Below are 19,232 nucleotides of genomic sequence, written 5' to 3'. Positions count from 1 at the left end.
CCACCGGGTTCCAGTTCCCCAGAACATTCGCCAACTGCGAGTGGCACTCCAGGAGGAATGGGACAACATCCCCCAGCCCACAATTGACAACTTGGTGATGTCCATGCGTCGCCGGTGTACAACTCTACGCGAGGCTAATGGTGGACACACGCGTTACTGACGTCTGTGAACTTGGCCCATTGACCCCCATTGTGCTCTTGCTGCCATTACTGCAGGACTATTGCTTTAAAATTGATTGCAATGCTCGCAAATTAAAGCTGGTTTGTTAAGAAATATGTACTGTTATTTTGGGATATGTACTATATTTTATGACATAAAAATAACTAAAAATATTTGTTCGTTCGTTTATATTTTTGTTCAGTGTAAAATGTAGTTTGTTTCAAATTAAGCTGGGAGCCTCTGCAGCTGTGGTCAGTAAAAGCCCCGCCACTATTTGTTAATGTTATTACTTTATGTCCGTCTCCATTATGAGGATGCTAGCTTGATGCTAATGACAGTACTCAGCGGGTTGACAAAGTGCCTCTGCTGTTTCACACTATCATTTTCCCCTTTTGCTCTGTGTGGGGTGTGAAGAAATATTAAAAATGCTGGGGTGTTGTTGTCATACAGTTGTCTACGGCAGCAGATCATTCTGTGTTTCTACTGGTCAAAGTGACGGCTGTGATAGGAGAATTGGATCTCAGTGAAGGGCAAGTTGTCCGTAACTTTAATTTTGGAGACAAAAAAATGTAGGTTAAGCACCCTGTGGTCCATTGGCCAATAGGAAATGTAAAATACTCAAAAGTACTTTAAAAGTGCTTGAGTTACTTTTCTTGGGGAGTAACTTTGGAAGTACTTTAAAAGTACTTGAGTTACTTTTCTCAGGGAGTAACTTTGGAAGTACTTTAAAAGTACTCGCATGGTGGTAGCTGGCTAGATTCAAGCTCCCAACGCCGTGCGCAGAAAAGTTGGTAGCGGGCTGTGTCGTCGCAGGTGCTGAGTACAGTTTACAGGTCAGGGGATACCTCCCAGGGCTGCCCCAGCTCAAGGAATACTTATTGGAATTGCTCTGATCTTGTGATAAGATTCAAGGATCTGAGCTTACTACGGCCTGCGAAGGCACTCACAGTATCGCATCTGGTGAATGCGTGCATGTCAATTACAGGCATTGTCTCCCAGGCCCTGACATAGCTTCGTGATATCAAGATACCTAAGCCGGTTCTTTGTCCCATATTTTTCTGGAATAAAGGACAGGAGATATTAGCAGAGAATGCCACACAGAGGACCAGCACATCAGTGTCATCAGCTGCTACTACAATAGCACTGTAGCCTTCCTTTGCAGCATGGGCTACATGCAAAATGGTTCTTGTGTCAGTCTCCTCTTGGTTTGACTGCAGGCCCTCAACCTCTGCCCACTGATCCTTGGTGATGTGAAGCAGCTTTCCTCACTGGCGATGCACAGCTGCTTGTCATTCAGCTTGTGTCTCAGCTTGGGTGTCTTCAATTCAACCGCCAAGAACCTCATGAGGTTTGTCTTGTTGGCTGAACTCCCAAGAAACCTTCTGCATTGCTGAATCCGGTGACCTGGTGCAATGTTTTGGAACTGTATTCCTGTGGTGCACCCCCGATGCTCTCTCTCTGCATACTTGATTGATTCCTCGCGATATACATCGAAGACCACATCAATCCCCTGGCTTCTGGCTCCTTCATGTAGGATTTGATTCAGGACCAAGTCTGCAAGTTGAGAGAAGGTCTGCTCAGCACCTGCGATGACAGACGACATCAACACAGCCTGCTACCAACTTTTCTGTGCGTGGCGTGGGGAGCTTGAATCTAGCGAGCTGCCACCATGCGAGGACTGCCTCTTTATGCATGTTATGCATGCCAACTACCAGGCTGGCATCTGTAGAGGTAGTCTACAGCAACAGCTGCAAATCCGAAGCCCAGTGCAACATGGCTGGGCCAGAAATTATGATGGTCAGCTCACCCTGGAATGGATGCGGGGATCTCCAGCCCCTGAGGCAGTGCTGCAGCTGCTGTCCTGCAGCTGCTGTCCTGCAACTGCAGTTGTAGATGCAAGCTTCCAGAATGCCAGTGCATGAGCAATGGCTTGAAATGTACCAACCTGTGCAAGTTGCAAACATGTGACAGTCAACCCCAAGAGGATGACCTTGACATGATGATCACAGATTAACGCTGCACGATTTGAGAAAAATGTGCGATTGCAATTTTGGTGGACAATATCACGATTTGCAATTGCGATTGCGATTACAATATAATAAATAGGCCTAAATGGTATCATGAGTGTTCTTGCTTGATTCAGTGTTTCCCCTACCATTATATTAGGGGGGCCGTGGCCTTACCTGACATGGTTATTTCATATGGATAGTGTGTAAATGACCATCAACAGACTGCTGTTAAGTACAATCAAACAGCTGCTCACACAGCAGCGCAGCACGACACTGTACACACACTCAGTTGGAGCGGAGCCTGTGTTGCATTCAGGTGTTGTCACATAAATGACAAATTCCAGTATGTGAAAAGACAATTGCACAACACAGCAACATGTCAGGTGGGCCGAACCCGAGCAAAACTGTGCTCAATTTTTCATTTGTTATCATATAGTTTGTTACGGAGTCCGTAATTTCCTGTGTCTCTTTGAGGTCTTGTCGTATGGCGTGACACTTACAAATGGTTGCGTAATTGTGCTTTATTGTTGTTCTATCAGGCTCTGGCGGCTTTCAGTTGTCTCTTTGTCTCTAACATTACTTGGCTTGGCTTTCTCTCACATGCATTCTTCGTACTCTCCTATCTGCTGTCTCGAGTGTTGATATAGATTCGTCGTGTTGCCACGGGACGTGGCAATTTACCTCGTAAAGTTTTACACAACTCAAAGTATCGCCATATAACAGACGTTGGGGTTTTTTCCGCCACCAACTCAGCCTGTTTTTGGTTGTGATCATGCTCTTCTACAGCAGTTATGTTGGTCGCTGCTGCATGCCGGGTGGTCACGGTGAATTTCCCCTTGGGGATGAATAAAGTTGTTCTTAGTTATTCTTATTCTTATTCGTACATGACCATACGTGCTGCACACACCAGGATAGCTTGTGGGCATAATGTCGACAAACTCTGCACACTGTAGGAGAGTCACAGTCACAGGCACACACTTTAATATTATTCACATTAAATCGCAAATATGCGGTTATGTAATCGCACAGCCTGACATCGCGATTGCGATTAGATTAATCGTGTAGCACTATCACAGATGCAGACCTGACTTACTCAGAAACTGACGACTGATCTTGAGTAGGGCCTTGAAATACTTTAAATACTGTATTAGTGTGCTCCACGTTCTATGACATAAGGATCATAATCTATTTTTTCTAGTTCTTTGTTCAAATGCTTGCTTCAAAAGTAAAAAGTGTTGATTTGTTTCATGAGTATGTTATCATTTTCCTTAAATTCAGAAACATCAATCTTGCAGGTGAATCATATGGTTATTATTACCATAGGCATAGGGATCTTGATATAAATAAACCTTTCATGTTATATGGACATTCCACTTGAAACACCATACACATATAAAAGTGAGTATATCTCCAGAACTATAAGGGCTACATTCATAAATCTGGTGGAAGGTAAGACTTTTGAGATTTCAAATCTGGTGTCTAAAATAATGTAAATATTACCTGATTACTCTGATGTGAATAGATACAGAAGAGAAAAATTAAAATGTAATTTCCACCTATGCAGAATTTTAAAAAATAAAGTTGTAGCAGCCTCATATTTTATCTGGGTAGCCAATAATAACATTTTTTTCAGTTCTTCAATATCTTAAGAATATATTGGATTGATTTAGACAGCCTGAGTAGTCAACAAGTAGTTAACAAACACCATAGCACCAAATAGGCACCATACACAGTCAATGGGTTTTCGCAATAGGGGTCCATATATTCAATGCATGTTAACCATCACTAAGCTACCAGTCTGCAATGGCTATCATGCCAGTAAATAATGTAGACATCAGTGTTGGGGAAGTTACTTTTAAAAAGTAGTGTTTAGTCGTTACTCGTTACTTCTTAAAAAAAGTAATCCCTTACTTTACTTAGTTACCCTCTGTGAAAAGTAACTTTTTACGTTACTCGTTACTTTTACGTTACTTTTATGGTGTTTTTGGGTAGAACCCCATCTCATTTCCTAAATGTGAAAAAATCCGAATTTCCGACTGGTATTTACCACTTTGGTGATAAAATAAAGATTAAAGAGTGAGAGTTAATTTGTGTTAACTAGGCTACATGAATTTGTTACATGACAGATTACTACTACTAATAGCCTATTTGCCAGACCTGTTGCATCACTAAATGAGGAAAATATTAATATTCACAGACACTATCTTTGAACAAATAGTGTCATATTCATGAATAAATCATTTTCTGTTCTGTTATTACGTGTGTAACTGTGAGACTGTGTCTGTGTAACAGACTCATACTTTGCAGTAAGCTACAGACCTGCACGAATAAATTAATTCATTTTCTCTTCTGGTATGGTATGGTAGGTACTTTATTAACCCCTCGGGGGGAAATTTCAACGTCACAGCAGCAATTTAAAATACACAAAATAGGAGCTGCTGCAACAGGCTGCCGTTCACACACCTGCCAGGAAGGTAGGCAGGTTATGATTGTTCTGTTTTCTGTTAACACAATGCTGCATTTTATTGATGTTTTGGGGGTCGTTTTGATTTCCTTTGAGGTTCCGGGGTCGTATGTTCCCCATGTCTGAGGTCTGACTAGTGAGGTTAAAGTTACATTAAACAACACTTACCCAGCCATACAAGTGCAGTTCGCTGTCAGTATATAGTTGGTCGACTTGTTCAGAATCGCCCAGGTCTTGTACATTAGTTAACGTTACTGTTTTGTGTCCTTGTCGCTGGCTCGGCAGTACTTCGGTCCGTAGAGCACAAAAACCATCAGATAAATCCCGGTATTCAATATCTTGGACATGACTGCAAAGTGTAAAATTATACACATCAAGGGATTTATGCCTTGAGTTTTTCATGCGTATAAACGCTGGGTTTCAAGATATAAAAAAATGTCCGGTCACTGTAGCTTAGGCCATTTCGTTGGGTCGGTGACCCACTGACCCGACATTAAGTACGGGTCAGGAAACCTCACTCCGTTGCTAATTGTTAGCTTATTACAATAAGCTAACCTGTCTTTGGCGGACAAACTGTTAAAATAATCCGAGGAGGCGTGTGTATCTTCCATATTCCTCATACGATTCTTGATTTTGGCGCTCCTGTCTGTACTGTTGACATGGCAACTGTCACAGTTCCTGCCTAGTGCGCAGCTGAGGCAGACAGGCAGTGTCACCGTCAAATCTGTCCCCGGGAAAAGTAACGTTTTGCCCAACTGACAAAGTAACTACGTTCCGTTACCATATTTTCAGTAGTAACGCGTTACATTACTTTTTACCCAATAAAAGTAGTTACGTTACTGTAACGTGTTACTTTGTAACGCGTTACACACAACACTGGTAGACATATATAGGAAAAAGAAAATAGCAACAAGAATTTGCCCACCTTTTCTATTATGATTGGTGGTCTGGCTCATGGACTAATAGGATGTATTTGTTTTCTAGTAATTCATGATATATAGCCTATTTTGGTACAAACATAAGCCTAATTTCTGTTAATAAAAAATTGAAAATGACGCGTGCGTTTAATCAGTAGGCATAATCATTACTACGCATGAATAAATCACCCAGTTGCTTGATCCAAATAAGCTGAGGTGAGTGAGTGGGGAGTCATCCCTATGTTTCCCAGGTTCTATGTACTTTAAAACCCTGCAAAAAAGGTTCTATGTTCCCACTTGGTTGAGCGGGGAACATAGAACTTTTTTTGCAGGGTTAAGTGGGGAACACAGAACCCGGGAAACATAGATACACTCCCCTTTGGAGGAGGTATGTGCTCTCAAATCAAACTTTTTTGAAGGATTATTCATTTACCTGAAGTGTCTTGAAACAAATTTCACCGCTGAGTGTTTTCTTGATAGACTTTTTCTCCGACGTGGCCAAACAATTGAGAGCGGTGACACACGGTCCGTGTGGATGAACTTGTATGAACCTGAGTTGATTAATGAAGTAACTTGAAGTCAGTAAGAAGGAAAACTGTTTCTAAACCTTTTGATGATGTTTTTGGATGTTTATTTGTGAATGAAATGGCAAGTTCTGACGAGTCAGAAACGACTCCTGGTAAAGACATGGATGAGGCTCTGCGCTCATCTAGAGCATTGTTTATGAGGTAAGGAGGTACAGCTAGTTCGTATGGGTTGATAGTAAACAAGATGGTGTGTCGGTCAGGACACAGGAGTGAAGAGGAGGAGACGTGCTATCTTCTTTGGATTGACTTCCAGCTGTATTTATTTCCTTTGACACTCAGTATTGTCATCAGTCTGAAATAACAAATAAACCAACATTAAGTGCTGTATCTTAACATAAACCCAACACAAGTTACTGTGACGCAAGAATAAAGGAATATCTATATATGTGTACCAAAATAAATGTAGGTTCATTAGACATAAATAAACTCTCCATAATAAACAACATTTCAACATAAATATACCAATCAGCATCACAACGCTTCCCTTTCATAGAAACAGTAACCGACAGTTACACAAATAACCATAAAAGAGTAACCTGGGTTACAATCAAACAACATCCTGTTCAGAGAAAAACTAAATGTCACACATACATCCTCACCCAGGTCATACACAGGACAACAGCGACGCTGTGTGGCGAAAAAAAAGGTATAATGGGTAAGGTAAGGTAAGGCATAATGGCGTCCACACAACGCACATTTCCTTCCCACATGGAAACGACATTAACCTTTCATAAACATAATAATCAAGACAGACTTACTTTCCGTCGTTGACTCAACACTCTATAAGGAGGAACAAGGATGTCCGTCATCTTAGGTACGTCCAAACTGCACTGTGATGTGCGCCGCACTTACACTCACTCCGATACACAGTAGCAAACACGAAAGGAAAAAAACTCGTGGACACATATGTCATTTCCTACCACTTAATGAACGTGCATACTGACATGATGAGCACACACAAATGTCCAAGCTCTTTCATACAAGCATCATACCTTGATGAAGTGAAAGGAATAAAGATAAAATGATAACCCTTTCACTTTTATTATTATTATTATTATCTTACTATGCCAACTGAAGAATTAAATTTGTTTATTTGGGTGTTTTAGCTCTTCTCTGGAGCGGAAACTGACGCAAATGAGCTCATTAATCAATGAGGGGGAAAACAACATGATTCGACGATTAGTCGGCTAAAGGAAAAATCTGTCAAATCAGATTCGACTATGAAAATTCTTAGTCGGGGACACCCCTAGATGTCATGAGGAAGTGCTTCCCTCATCTACATGCCTCGGTGTGGCGTTGGCAGCAGTCACAGCTATTGACTGAAAATAGGGACATTACCACCACGCTACTGAGAAATGTAGTTAAGTTTGTAATGTTGCTACTTGTAGTGACACTAATGCATAACACTCCCAAGTACACATGATTTAACATCCTGATCACAACAACACTGTAAAGCCATGGTTGGCGTGATGATGCTCTGTAGTCTCATTTAGCCACTTGTTAGCAACTGTCTCTTTGAAGACATAAAAACTTCATAATTCACCAGTTTGGTATCTACTTAGGGCTGGGCGGTATACCGGTTTGTACCGAAAACCGGTATTTATTTTCGTTATGATATGAATTTTTCATATACCGCAATACCGGCAAATAGCCCAAACAACGTCCGGAACGTGTGCGGCGGAAAAGTGTTTCAGCGGGGACCCATTTCACCGCTGCACACCACAGGCACGCTTGAGCGGGAGAGAGTGAGAGCATACAAAAGTTTAGAGGTGAGAATGGCTGCCGGAGAGAGTCCTGAAAGCAAAGCAACTGTAAACGATGACCCAGAAGAACTCATACCAAAAAGAGCAGTGTTTCCCCTATATGCAACTAGCAGCGGTGCACCGCCGTTTACCATTCTCCTCTCTCTATTTACGCGGCTCTTCTATTTTTGTCGCGCTACGCTCCCCTACGCGACCCTCCAGCAGATAAAAACGACATGAAATAGTGTGCTAAACGAGCACAATGTGTTTTTAAATGAATAAACCATTATCAGAGGTGATATGTGATGATTTTTTTTCATGCATTTACCCATGTTTATCCATGACATTGTGTAAATGTCCGTGGCGGACATTTGAAAACGAGTAGATGACAAACAGTACAGTAAACTTGTAGATAACTCAAATATATGTAATAACTTGGGTTATTTCATGCAGCCTCTCGGCTCGGCAAACGGTAAACAACCCCGCTGGCTTCTCTACATGTCGCTTCCGTACGCAGTCAGTGGAGCCCAAATGAATGGAGCGGAGCGTGTGTTCAGGCGTTGTCAGGTAAATAACAAATTCTGGCACTTGAATAGGCCATAGCACAGCACAACACAGCAGCATGTCAAGTTGGCCGAACCTGAGCAAAATACCATGAAATACCGTGAAACCGATATGATTTTTTCTTAAAACTGTGATATGAAAATTTTGTCATACCGCCCAGCCCTATATCTACTGATGTATTTTATGTCATAGAACAAAACCTGAAAGTCTCTTAAGCTTGTGTTGTGCTTAGTACAGGCATCTAACCAAAAACCCCTAAAAAAAAAAACCCATTGACTTTGAAATAAGGGAACTGAGAGTGCTAAAATGCAATTTGCAGGTTTTAGGACTCATTCCTGGGGCACTGTATAGTAGGAACATGACAAAAAAGAATGTGGAAACCATGTGGAATCCCCCCCCCCACCATTACATATGTCATATTGCACATCTGTCTGTCCTGGAAGAGGGATCCCCCCCCTCAGTTGCTCTTCCTGAGGTTTCTACCAATTTTCCCAATTAAAGGTTTTGGGGAGTTTTTCCTTATCTGCTGTGAGGGTCGGATGGAGGGATGTCATATGCTGTAAAGCCCTCTGAGACAAATTGTGATTTGTGATATTGGGCTTTATAGATAAAGTTGAATTGAATTAAATTGCTGTGTTCCCGGATCGATCTTGGCTGTTTATTTGGTGAGTACAATATTACTACAATTAATAGCTGAAACTATGAAAATAAGACCCAGTTATTCATTAAAGGTCGGAAAGGTTTTGCCAAGTGGAGACAACTGAATTAAAAGTTTATGAATGATATTAATACATCCAAACATCGGCGTCGCCAGACAGATTTTACTGGGGCACGTGCCCCAGTATTGATCTGCAGTGCCCCAGTAAACATTTCACCAGTAAAAAATTCACTTCGGAGTTTTAACTCCACACAGCATACACAGTGTGGACATGGCTACTTAATGGTAATTCATTCATGTGCTACTCCATTCACTCCTCGTACACAGTGCGCATATGGCTACGGGCCCGAATGATGCAAAGTGCGTCCAAATTCACACCCGTTCTTCTCTATGGATTTTCTCCGCGACTGTGCGTCATAGCGAGAAGCCACGCATATCACATGAAACAGCAGAATTGTAGCTTTCCGACAGGACCAAGTACTTGTCGGTAGTCCAATGTTTTTACAGCGAAAAAAAAAGATAAATTTACACTAAAATTATGTATAACAGAGCTTTCATACAGCTTTGCACACATTACTCTTGGATGGATTACTCGCAAATGCAGGGTTGTACAGAAATGTCGCATATCGCATGAAAGCACAGGAGCAGAGCTTTCATGTGATACCACACACATCATTGTGCTGGGGCGGCACGGTGGTGTGGTGGTTAGCACTCTCGCCTCACAGCAAGAGGGTTGCCGGTTCGATCCCGATCTTCTGTGTGGAGTTTGCATGTTCTCCCTGTGTCAGCGTGGATTCTCTCCGGGCACTCCGGCTTCCTCCCACAGTCCAAAGACATGCAGATTGGGGACTAGGTTAATTGATAACTCTAAATTGTCCGTAGGTGTGAATGTGAGCGTGAATGGTTGTTTGTCTCTATGTGTCAGCCCTGCGATAGTCTGGCAACCTGTCCAGGGTGTACCCTGCCTCTCGCCCGATGTAGCTGGGATAGGCTGCAGCCCCCCCGCGACCCTCAAGAGGATGAAGCGGTTAGAAGATGAATGAATGAATGAATGAATGAATGAATAAATGAAAAACAAATATTACCTTGGAGGACATCATTGCACTTGGTTGACTATTTTCTATTATCTTAGATGTAAATTTTGCATGTTTCTTTCAGATAAAACACATTTTTGTCTTGTGAATGAGTCAATGGAATTTCTTGCAATAATGAAAAAATACTGGCAATCATGTCCGCCTGGCACAAACCACATGTTTTGGACAACTTTGAAGTGACAGAATGTCCCACCATCATGCTTCTTATATTGTTTTGTCACCAGAAAAATGGCTAAAAATATACGGTTTTGTCACCAGAAAAATGGCTAAAAATATCTGGTTTTGTCGCCCCAAATTCGATTTTGCAAGTGCACAAGTAGGCCTGATCTGACTGTATAGTTTAAAGCACTATTTAAGCTTTTTTATTATAAATAAGTGCTAAAAATCTTTTTGCTTGCACGCTTTGCGCGCTCGCATGCATTCTCTGTGCCCCAGTACAGTCTTAAGTCTAGTGACACCCCTGCATCCAAAACTGACAATAGAGTGCATCAGCAAATGAACTGACTTCTGTAAACTGACCTTTCATTGATTCTTTTGATTTGTTTGGACTATATCTCTGAAGCAGCAGCTCACTGCTGTGCATCTCTGTCTTCTCATTTAAGGTGGCTCAGGACTTCTTTGAGTATTTCCGAGCCCTGTACCCAATCCTGCGTGCTGACCCCACCCTGTGGTGCGTTTCTGCATGGAATGACAACGGCAGAGATGCCTTGGTGGATCCATCCAAAGCCGAGCTCCTCTACAGAACAGACTTCTTCCCTGGTCTGGGCTGGATGCTACTGAAGGAGATGTGGGATGAACTGGAACCCAAATGGCCCTCAGCCTTCTGGGACGACTGGATGCGTCAGCCAGAGCAGCGCAAGGACCGCTCCTGCATCCGGCCTGAAATCTCCCGGACCATCACCTTTGGCCGGAAAGGTGTCAGTTTAGGTCAATTCTTTGACCAGTACCTTCGTTACATTAAACTAAACACTGAATTTGTGCCTTTTACCAAACAGGATTTGTCTTATCTGCTAAAAGAGAGGTATGATGAAAAGTTTATAAAAGAGGTTTACAGTGCCCCACTGGTGAAGATTGAGGACCTACAACAAGCGGGCATCTTAAAAGGCCCTGGTCCCTACAGGGTGGAGTACTCAAGCCGGGACAGTTTTAAAATCTTTGCTCGAAATCTAGGGGTGATGGACGACTTGAAATCTGGAGTTCCTCGTACAGGCTACAGGGCCATAGTCAGTTTCCTGTATCGGGGTCGAAGGGTATGCTTGGCTCCACCAGAGGGCTGGACGCAGTATGACATCAGCTGGAGCTGAGAGACTGATCCAGACTGTACAATGTGAATGGTGTTGAAGAGGGGAAAGAGTCTTATTCAGAGGAACACCCTCTCAGACCAAAGAAAATCAGAAGACACAGTGGTTCATGAAGGAACAAAAGCAACACAGATGGGGCTGCACATCAATGGAGCTAGGGGATCAGGGGTTCACCCAGGCCTCTTTGTTCAAAACGCTTCTAAAATAGGGTGCTCATTCAGGATCAGCAAGTTCAACAGCCACACAGACTTCACAAAGAGTTTAAACTTTTAGCCACTCTTAAACACTGTTTCAAAACAGCTATTGGCAATGTGCCTTGCTTTCTGGGCCCACTTTGTTTGGTGTATTTTTTATTCCTGTGAATTACTGGCCAAATGTAGACTTAACATACATTCAGATGTCTGCTGCAGCTGTAAATGGAGTTTGGTAGCAGAAAATCCTTTGAGTTATCAACAGAAAGAGCATGTTTCAGTGTTGGTGATAATATAGTGAAGACCAAACACAAGAAGAGTGATTATCTGGAGGACTTCTGAGAAACATAGTGTTATGTGTAAAATCTTGGGTCGTCTTTTTACATTTAGTAAAGTTTTTGAAAGAAGCTGTTGAGATTGATCCAACTCTCCAGATCTTGTTACTGTTGAAGTCTATAAACTAATGAGGAGCAGATTTGTGTGCAGAGGAAAAGCCTCTACAATGTTTAGGTGGTACACAAAGGCCATGCCCAGTGCTGCATTCATTACATGAAGTCATAGCCCTGATGGTTAAAATAAAGACGAAAAGCTTCTTCAGCAATTATACAGAGAGAAGGAAATGCAGAAGAAGCAGAGACATTAACTTCTTAAATTACAGTAGCCCTGATCCAGGACCAACAAACTCTTAACTGGGACATTTTAGTCCAGAGTAGCTCATACAATTTGTTACGGTAATGTTGAAAATACCAGATCGTAAGACACCTATATGGTGTGGTCAAATGGTGTCAGGTGGGTGTAAAACAACCAGAAACATAATCTGTACAAACCATGCAGCATTTCTTTGTCACTCATCTCTGGAGTGCTGAAAACAGCTGTTTTATTCAGTGCTATTGCTGTAATATAGTAAAAGTAATAAAGTACAACTTATTTTTAGTGATTCTCAAAGACAAAGGTCAAAAAGTGCTTTACAAGGGCAACATGCAACTTACAAGAAAGACAACGTAGCAGATAAAGTGACTACTCCCCCTCATCAACAACAACGCAGCGGTATTAAAATAGACATAAAATAAATTAAAATAAGTCCAGAGGGTGTCTGCTATTGTCCATTATGGCTTTCAGTTTGTTCAATGTGCCCCTTACCACCACAGTTCTTAGTGGGTCCAGTCTCCTGCCGAGCACTGAGCCAGCTTTTTTAACCAACTTGTCCAATCGCTTGGTGTTTTTGTCAAGCAGCCTCCCCAGCACACTGCAGCGCAGAAGAGTGCACTGGCCACCATTGTGTGATAGAACATGGTCAACATCTCCACACATACATCAAAGGACCTCAGTGTCCACAGGAAGAACGTGCAGCTCTGCCCCCTCCTGTGGAGGGTGTTGGTGTTAGAAGACCAGACCAGCTTCTCAATCAAGAGGACCCCCAGATATATGTAGGTGTCCACCACCTCAATGTCCTCCCCCTGTATGGAGACTGGCTGATGGGATGACCTCTTCCTTCTGAAATCCACCACCATCTCCTTGGTTTGGCTGTGTTCAGATGGAGACAGCACTTACTGCACCAGTCCTTGAAGGCATCCACAAGGTCACTGTACTCCTGCTCCTGATATAAGCCACAATAACTGTGTCATCAGAGTATTTTTGTATGTGGTAGGACTCTGAGTTGAGTGCAAACAGGAACAGTGCTAAAACAGTTCCCTGTGGAGCACCCGTGCTGCTCCTGACCATCCCAGAGACACAGCTTCCAAGCTTGGCATACTGCACGCAGTGTCCTAAGCTTCGCCCTCACCTCGTCTGCTGTAAAGGACAGTGGTAGTTGGTCGTGGGTGGTAGGCTACTTCCAGGTGACAGCGGAGCAGGAACAGCAGCAGCAGGTGACAGGTGTGAAAGGGGGGATGAATGCAGTGATAGGGTGAACACTTCACCATCCATAACCTGGCAATTCTTCTTCGAATAGCCTGTCAGGTTCCTCTTTCTCTTCCACATCTGTCTGATGTTCTGCTGCAGCTTACTCTCCACCTCTCTTTTGTAGTCCACCTTTGCCTGTCTCAGTTCCTCCTTGAGCTCATACTGAAGCTCCCTGAGCCTCTCCTTGTCCCCCTTCTTGAACGCCAACTTTTTCTGGTTGAGGAGTGTATACATTTTGCCAGACTGTCCACCCTCTTGTCCATGTCCATGTCATTGTGGCTCCAGTACAGTCCAGTCTGTAATTCAGAACAGTCCCTAAGAGACTCACTGGTCTCCGGGGACCACTTCCTGACTGAGTGGGTGTTAACAGGCCAACTTTAATACAAAGGGTTTGTATGTAGGCTGGGGAGAGACCAGATTATGATCTGATCTGCCAAGAGGTGGTAGGGTAGAGGCACTGTAGGCATCCTTAGCATTTCCATAAAACAATTCCAGTGTCTTATTCTCCCTCATAGGACAGTCCACATACTGAACAAACCGAGTCAGATTGGAGGAGAGAGTAGTCTTGTTGAAATCTCCCGTTATTGCAATGAATACATTCGGGTGCTGGGTCTGAATTCCAGCAACAATTTTATGCATGACGTCACACGCCACTGCTGTTGCTGTGGAATGTAAACAATAATGGCGACAATGTGTGAAAACTCCTGTGGTACATAATACGGTCTAATACTGACTGCCAACAGTTCATTATCCTGACAACAGATCTTGTCCTCCACCGTGACATGTCCAGGATGACACCATTTATTGTTTACAAGGATGATCAATCCCCCACCTCTGTTTTTGCCGCTCGCCTTTGTGTCCCTGTCCACTCGCACAGTAGAGAAGCAAGGTAGGTTCACACAGGAGTTAGGCATGTTGTCATTCAGCCAACTCTTCATGAAACACATGAGACTACACTCCCTGTAAAGTCGTCAGCTTCTCACCAGTGCCAGCAGCTCATCACACTTGTTGTTGACATTCCCCATAAAGACCGACAGCAGGAAAGGCTTCTATCTCCACCTCCTAGCCTTTGCCTTAGTTCCTGAACTCTGAACGGCTTCCTCAGCTCAGCCAGTATGGGATGTTTAACTCTTCTCAGAGCCAGATGATTGTCCTTTGTGTACACAACTTTACTCATCTCGTTGGAAAGATTAATAATCATTAAAAAGAAAAACACACTCAAATATGACTCAAAAACAGTATCAACACAAAACAATCACCTGCATCAGAGGACATTAGAATATCATTTGAAACTCTCAGAAGAGCAGTTTTAGTGGAGTGCTGTTTCTGAAACCCTGACTAAAACTTACTGTAGCCTCCCCAACACAGCTGTGGCCACATCCTCCTCCAAAAAATGTTGTTAATTTTTCTTTAATATAGGCTGGAAGGTAATATAGCATCTGTACTAGTGGTAGCACTGAGCACACAGTGCACTCCAGTTAATGAGCAAGGAAGATATCTTGTGGCATCTTTGACTAAACATAGTTTGTATCGACTGTAATGGAAAAGACCTTTCTTTGTTGAGTAATTGTGTGTCACTTAACGTCAGCCTAATGACATTTTCCCCCTAGTTTACAGATAGCGTAGAAGATTACCTACCTTCAGGTGAGTTTGTATTTTTAACATTCTTTGTATAACACATCTGGTCATTGGAATAAGCTTTATTGGTCAAGTATGTGTACACATACAAGAAATTTTGTATGTGGTTGGTATGGTTTTAAGTTGCTCTCAGTGTCCCTCCACACAGCTCCAAGAACAGTTTACAAGAAGATGTTAACAACAAGGATAACTAGAAGGCAACTAGTAGAGTGCAGACCACTGCCAAGGCCAAATGCCTTATATTGCAGGGTTAATGAAATTTAAAAAATAATTTCTGTATCTACTCTGTGATTTGGAGCCACTCCAAAATTTGATGGGTTTTTCTTGTTTGGCCCATGCTATCATGCTATACCCTTCCATCAAGTTTGCCTGTAGTTTTTCCCTAATTCTGCTGACAAAAAAAAAAAAACCTACCCGAAACGGAAACCTAACATCCTTGGTGGTTAGGTAATGTACATACAAGTAAGTAAGAACTTGTTCATTGACTTGTTCCAGGAAATAACAGCAGTGATGGTGCAGTAAGATGGTCCTGAATCATGGCTACACTTACAGTAGCTTCACTAGAGCAGGGCTTAAGGGAGATCTGCTGTATTACACAGGGAAATTTAAACTTATTAAGTAATCAGTTCAGTAAATTAAGTTGTTGTTGCCAGAAAGAAAGAACACCAAAACCCTCTGAGAGCCTTGGGAATGTCTTGTGCAGGATATAGCAAAGGATCAAGGGTGGAGTTTATCTTGAATTAGCACTGATGGCCTTCGATCAGTTTTTGAACATGAACATGTATGTGTATATATATATATATATATATATATATATATGTGTGTGTGTGTGTTTCATGGGCACAACCCACATACTCAGCTTTGCTGCTCATCCCACAATTCAATTCAATTCAATTTTATTTATAAAGCCCAATATCACAAATCACAATTTGCCTCAGTGGGCACTACAGCATATGACATCCCTGTCCTTTGGACCCTCACAGCTGGTAAGGAAAAACTCCCCCAAAAAATGCATGTTCCTTACAAATGTGGCACCATTTCAAAGGGCATAAACAGGCTTTCCAACAGTGATTTACTGCCAAGAAGCATTGTTACAACAAAGAAGTAATCTACCAAACCCAAATTTCCTTACTTTTTGTGCTTAGTTTTTATATATACATAGCCCAGTTTAAACTCCATCAATGTGCAATGGGATAGTTGAAGGGAATTATTCCCTTGTACTTTCTGAGGGTTACACATTTCCACCACATCACTTTATTCAGGTGAGTGAAATAGAAGGAAATTGTTAATATGAAGGATGAAATTATAATGGAGAGGCTATTTAAAAATATTTAACTGTCTTAAATGTCTAACAAGTTCCAAGCTGCAAATGAGATCTAAACCTCCTGATTCTGACATTTTACTGCTGATCACTCTGAAGTCCTGATGCAGGGCAAGTTGTAATTACATGACATCCAAACAATGGTTTGGTCAGCTTAGGTTTGTCTAAAAACCACTGATTGTTTGACAATTTTTATTTGTTTCTGCAACAACAATGGAGTGGCTAGAGAAATGATTATCACTGTACTGTAATTAGCTTTGGAAGATTATCCACAAGATTGATTGATTCCCATGTCTGTATGGTGAAGTGTAAAAGCACTGCCTGATGTGTTTATAACTTTAATACAGTATAAATAAAATCAACTATTTTGATATTCGCCCACAGGCTGAAGGAGTGACTCTTACTCAACAGTGGCTCGTGTCATGTTTATGCTCGTCCATTTTGAACGATGGGTCATCAAAGCATCTTGCTGGTTCATGGTGAGCTTGTGGGTGACTAATGAAGCTTACTTTGGAACAAAAACATCTCTTACAATGTTGACATCCTTGATGATGTGACCTGTTTGAGAAAAAGATGATCAAAGTGAAGAGGAACTGCACAGATTCAACCTCACACTCTCATCCTGATCCAGTGGCAGGACAGAGTCAAGACAGCAGCTCTGCAGTGCTGCCACCTGTGGAGTCCCAGCTCCAGAGTTACTCCAGCAGTTTGCTCTGATCTAACCATGATGCAACAATACTAACTGATCCACAGCATCTCCTAATGCTGGTGGGTTGTAAATGCCACATGTCTCGGGCCCAAAACAGGTCCGTGTGCCCAGTAGTTTAGCATGGATAGTCTGTTTCTAACTGTTACCTGATCAGGGTTCCTGTGGTTCCTTAAAAAGTCTTAAAAGGCATTGAATTCATTAATTTAAAAAAAAAAGGCCTTAGTTGGTAATAAACCGTCTTAAATTAATCTTATCACAATCTTATAATTCACCAAATGCCTGCCGCAGAAACATCACACAGATCAGGATAGCTGAACCAACACCCTCAAATTTTGTTTCCAGCCAGGATGCTCAGAGAAACAAATATCTGTAGTGACGAAACAAAAGTTTGCAGGTAATCAATGTAATCCACAATTTTGCTACAACTGTTTACTTTTGTTTGCATTGTGTATCACCCTCTGTTGATGACACATCCTTGATTACAATGGTTCCACTCAAAACAGGTGGAAACGCGTGCTGGTTCACTAGATAGCTTTAAACTGGGAACTTTAAACAGAAGTAGTTCAAGAACCAGAGCTAATTTGGTGTTAAAGGGGTATAAGAGAGGCACACAACCCGTGAAGCTTACTCCTAAACTATAATTAAGCAATATCACACGAGAGGGAGTGATGTTGTACTGTAAATCGCCACGGCTGTGATTCGGCAGCCTCGTGCCGAAGACAGTTTGATGCTAAACAGTACAACATCACGACCTTGACTGTGATATTGCTTTTATACAACAGTTCAACAACAGCTTAAACAGCAATGCTGGGGCGTTGGTAGCGTAGTGGATAGTGCCGGCGCCCCATTTACAGAGGTGTTGCCTCGCTGCAGCAGTTGTGGGTTCGACTCTGGCTCATGACCATTTGCTGCATGTCATCCCCCCACTCTCTCTCACTCCCTCATTTCACTTTCTCCTGTCAATTAAAGGCAAAAGCCCAACAAAATATTAAAAAAAACAGCAATTTTTATTTTTAATTTTTAATTTTATTAACAAAACAGCAATGCTGAGTAAGGAAATGTTAAGAAAAGGTGACGAAATAAATTATTTAAGTATGTTGTGTAGCTCTGCGGAAAAAAAAAACAGTTCCCCCAGTCTGTTTCCAGGCAATGCAGCACACACGGCAGGGACTCACAAACTACTTTGTATTTACATTGATCTGCAACTGTGTAACTTTGTCCAGTTCGGCTGATGAAACATTGGCAAACCTGGATGTTGGCACAGCCGGATTCAAACATTCTTCTTTTCCTTGCATCTAAGTTCCACCACTGGAAGACAAAGGGGAAGGATGCAAGTATAAGATGCAAGGAGCGAAGAAGCAAGGAAATATGTCTATAAAGAAATTAAGTGTGTTTTCCTCTGAAACCTCACCTGAGGCAACATCCGTTTCTGATGATAATGGCAGATAATTACAGGTGGTTCAGCTGTTAGCTTTATTAACAGCTATAGGAACTTAAAATAAGAGTTTGTGTCTGCACATACATAATGTTTTATACATACATATAATAATTAATAATAATAACTTTATTTGTAGAGCACTTTTGAGCTGAAAGCACAAAGGGCTTTTTGAGAATGAAGTACAAAAGTGATACTAATAAAACATAAGCATATAGAAACATCTTCACCAACATATGTGCTTAAGCACATATAGACCAGTAAGCATGCATAGATATGCACATAGCTGCATACGCACATACACTCTGATACACACAATAAGTCTATCAACTGTCGGAAACGGCCAATCTGTAAAAGCTTTCAGGCGAGATTTAAAGACATGAACAGAGTCAGCTGATCTGATGCTTTCAAAGCTCGGGAGCAAGAACTGAAAAGGCTCAATTACCCTTTGTCTTTTAACTTGGACTCTGGACCAGTTAGAAGGCCCAGATTAGCAGACCTGCAGGGCCCATTTGGGTGGTACTGTGTGAGGAGCTCAGTT

The 19,232-nt window shown here is 42.0% G+C and overlaps 1 protein-coding gene across 4 annotated transcripts in view; it reads left to right on the top strand.

Annotated features, from left to right (window-relative positions):
• The window catches only part of mgat1b (alpha-1,3-mannosyl-glycoprotein 2-beta-N-acetylglucosaminyltransferase b), a 65,919-nt gene extending 48,998 nt beyond the window's left edge, over nucleotides 1-16,921 (top strand). For all 4 annotated transcript variants that reach the window (XM_049601586.1, XM_049601588.1, XM_049601589.1 and 1 more), the window contains one exon: nucleotides 10,797-16,921. In XM_049601586.1, the coding sequence (XP_049457543.1) occupies nucleotides 10,797-11,498 (702 nt within the window). In that variant the 3' untranslated portion in view covers nucleotides 11,499-16,921. The remainder of the gene's footprint in view (nucleotides 1-10,796) is intronic.
• The last annotated feature ends 2,311 nt before the right edge of the window (nucleotides 16,922-19,232 follow it).

Source organism: Epinephelus fuscoguttatus, linkage group LG17 (genome assembly GCF_011397635.1).
Source record: "Epinephelus fuscoguttatus linkage group LG17, E.fuscoguttatus.final_Chr_v1".
Lineage (NCBI taxonomy): Eukaryota > Metazoa > Chordata > Actinopteri > Perciformes > Serranidae > Epinephelus > Epinephelus fuscoguttatus.
Note: the sequence above shows the minus strand (reverse complement) of the source record. Positions and strands in the feature narration are given on the sequence as shown.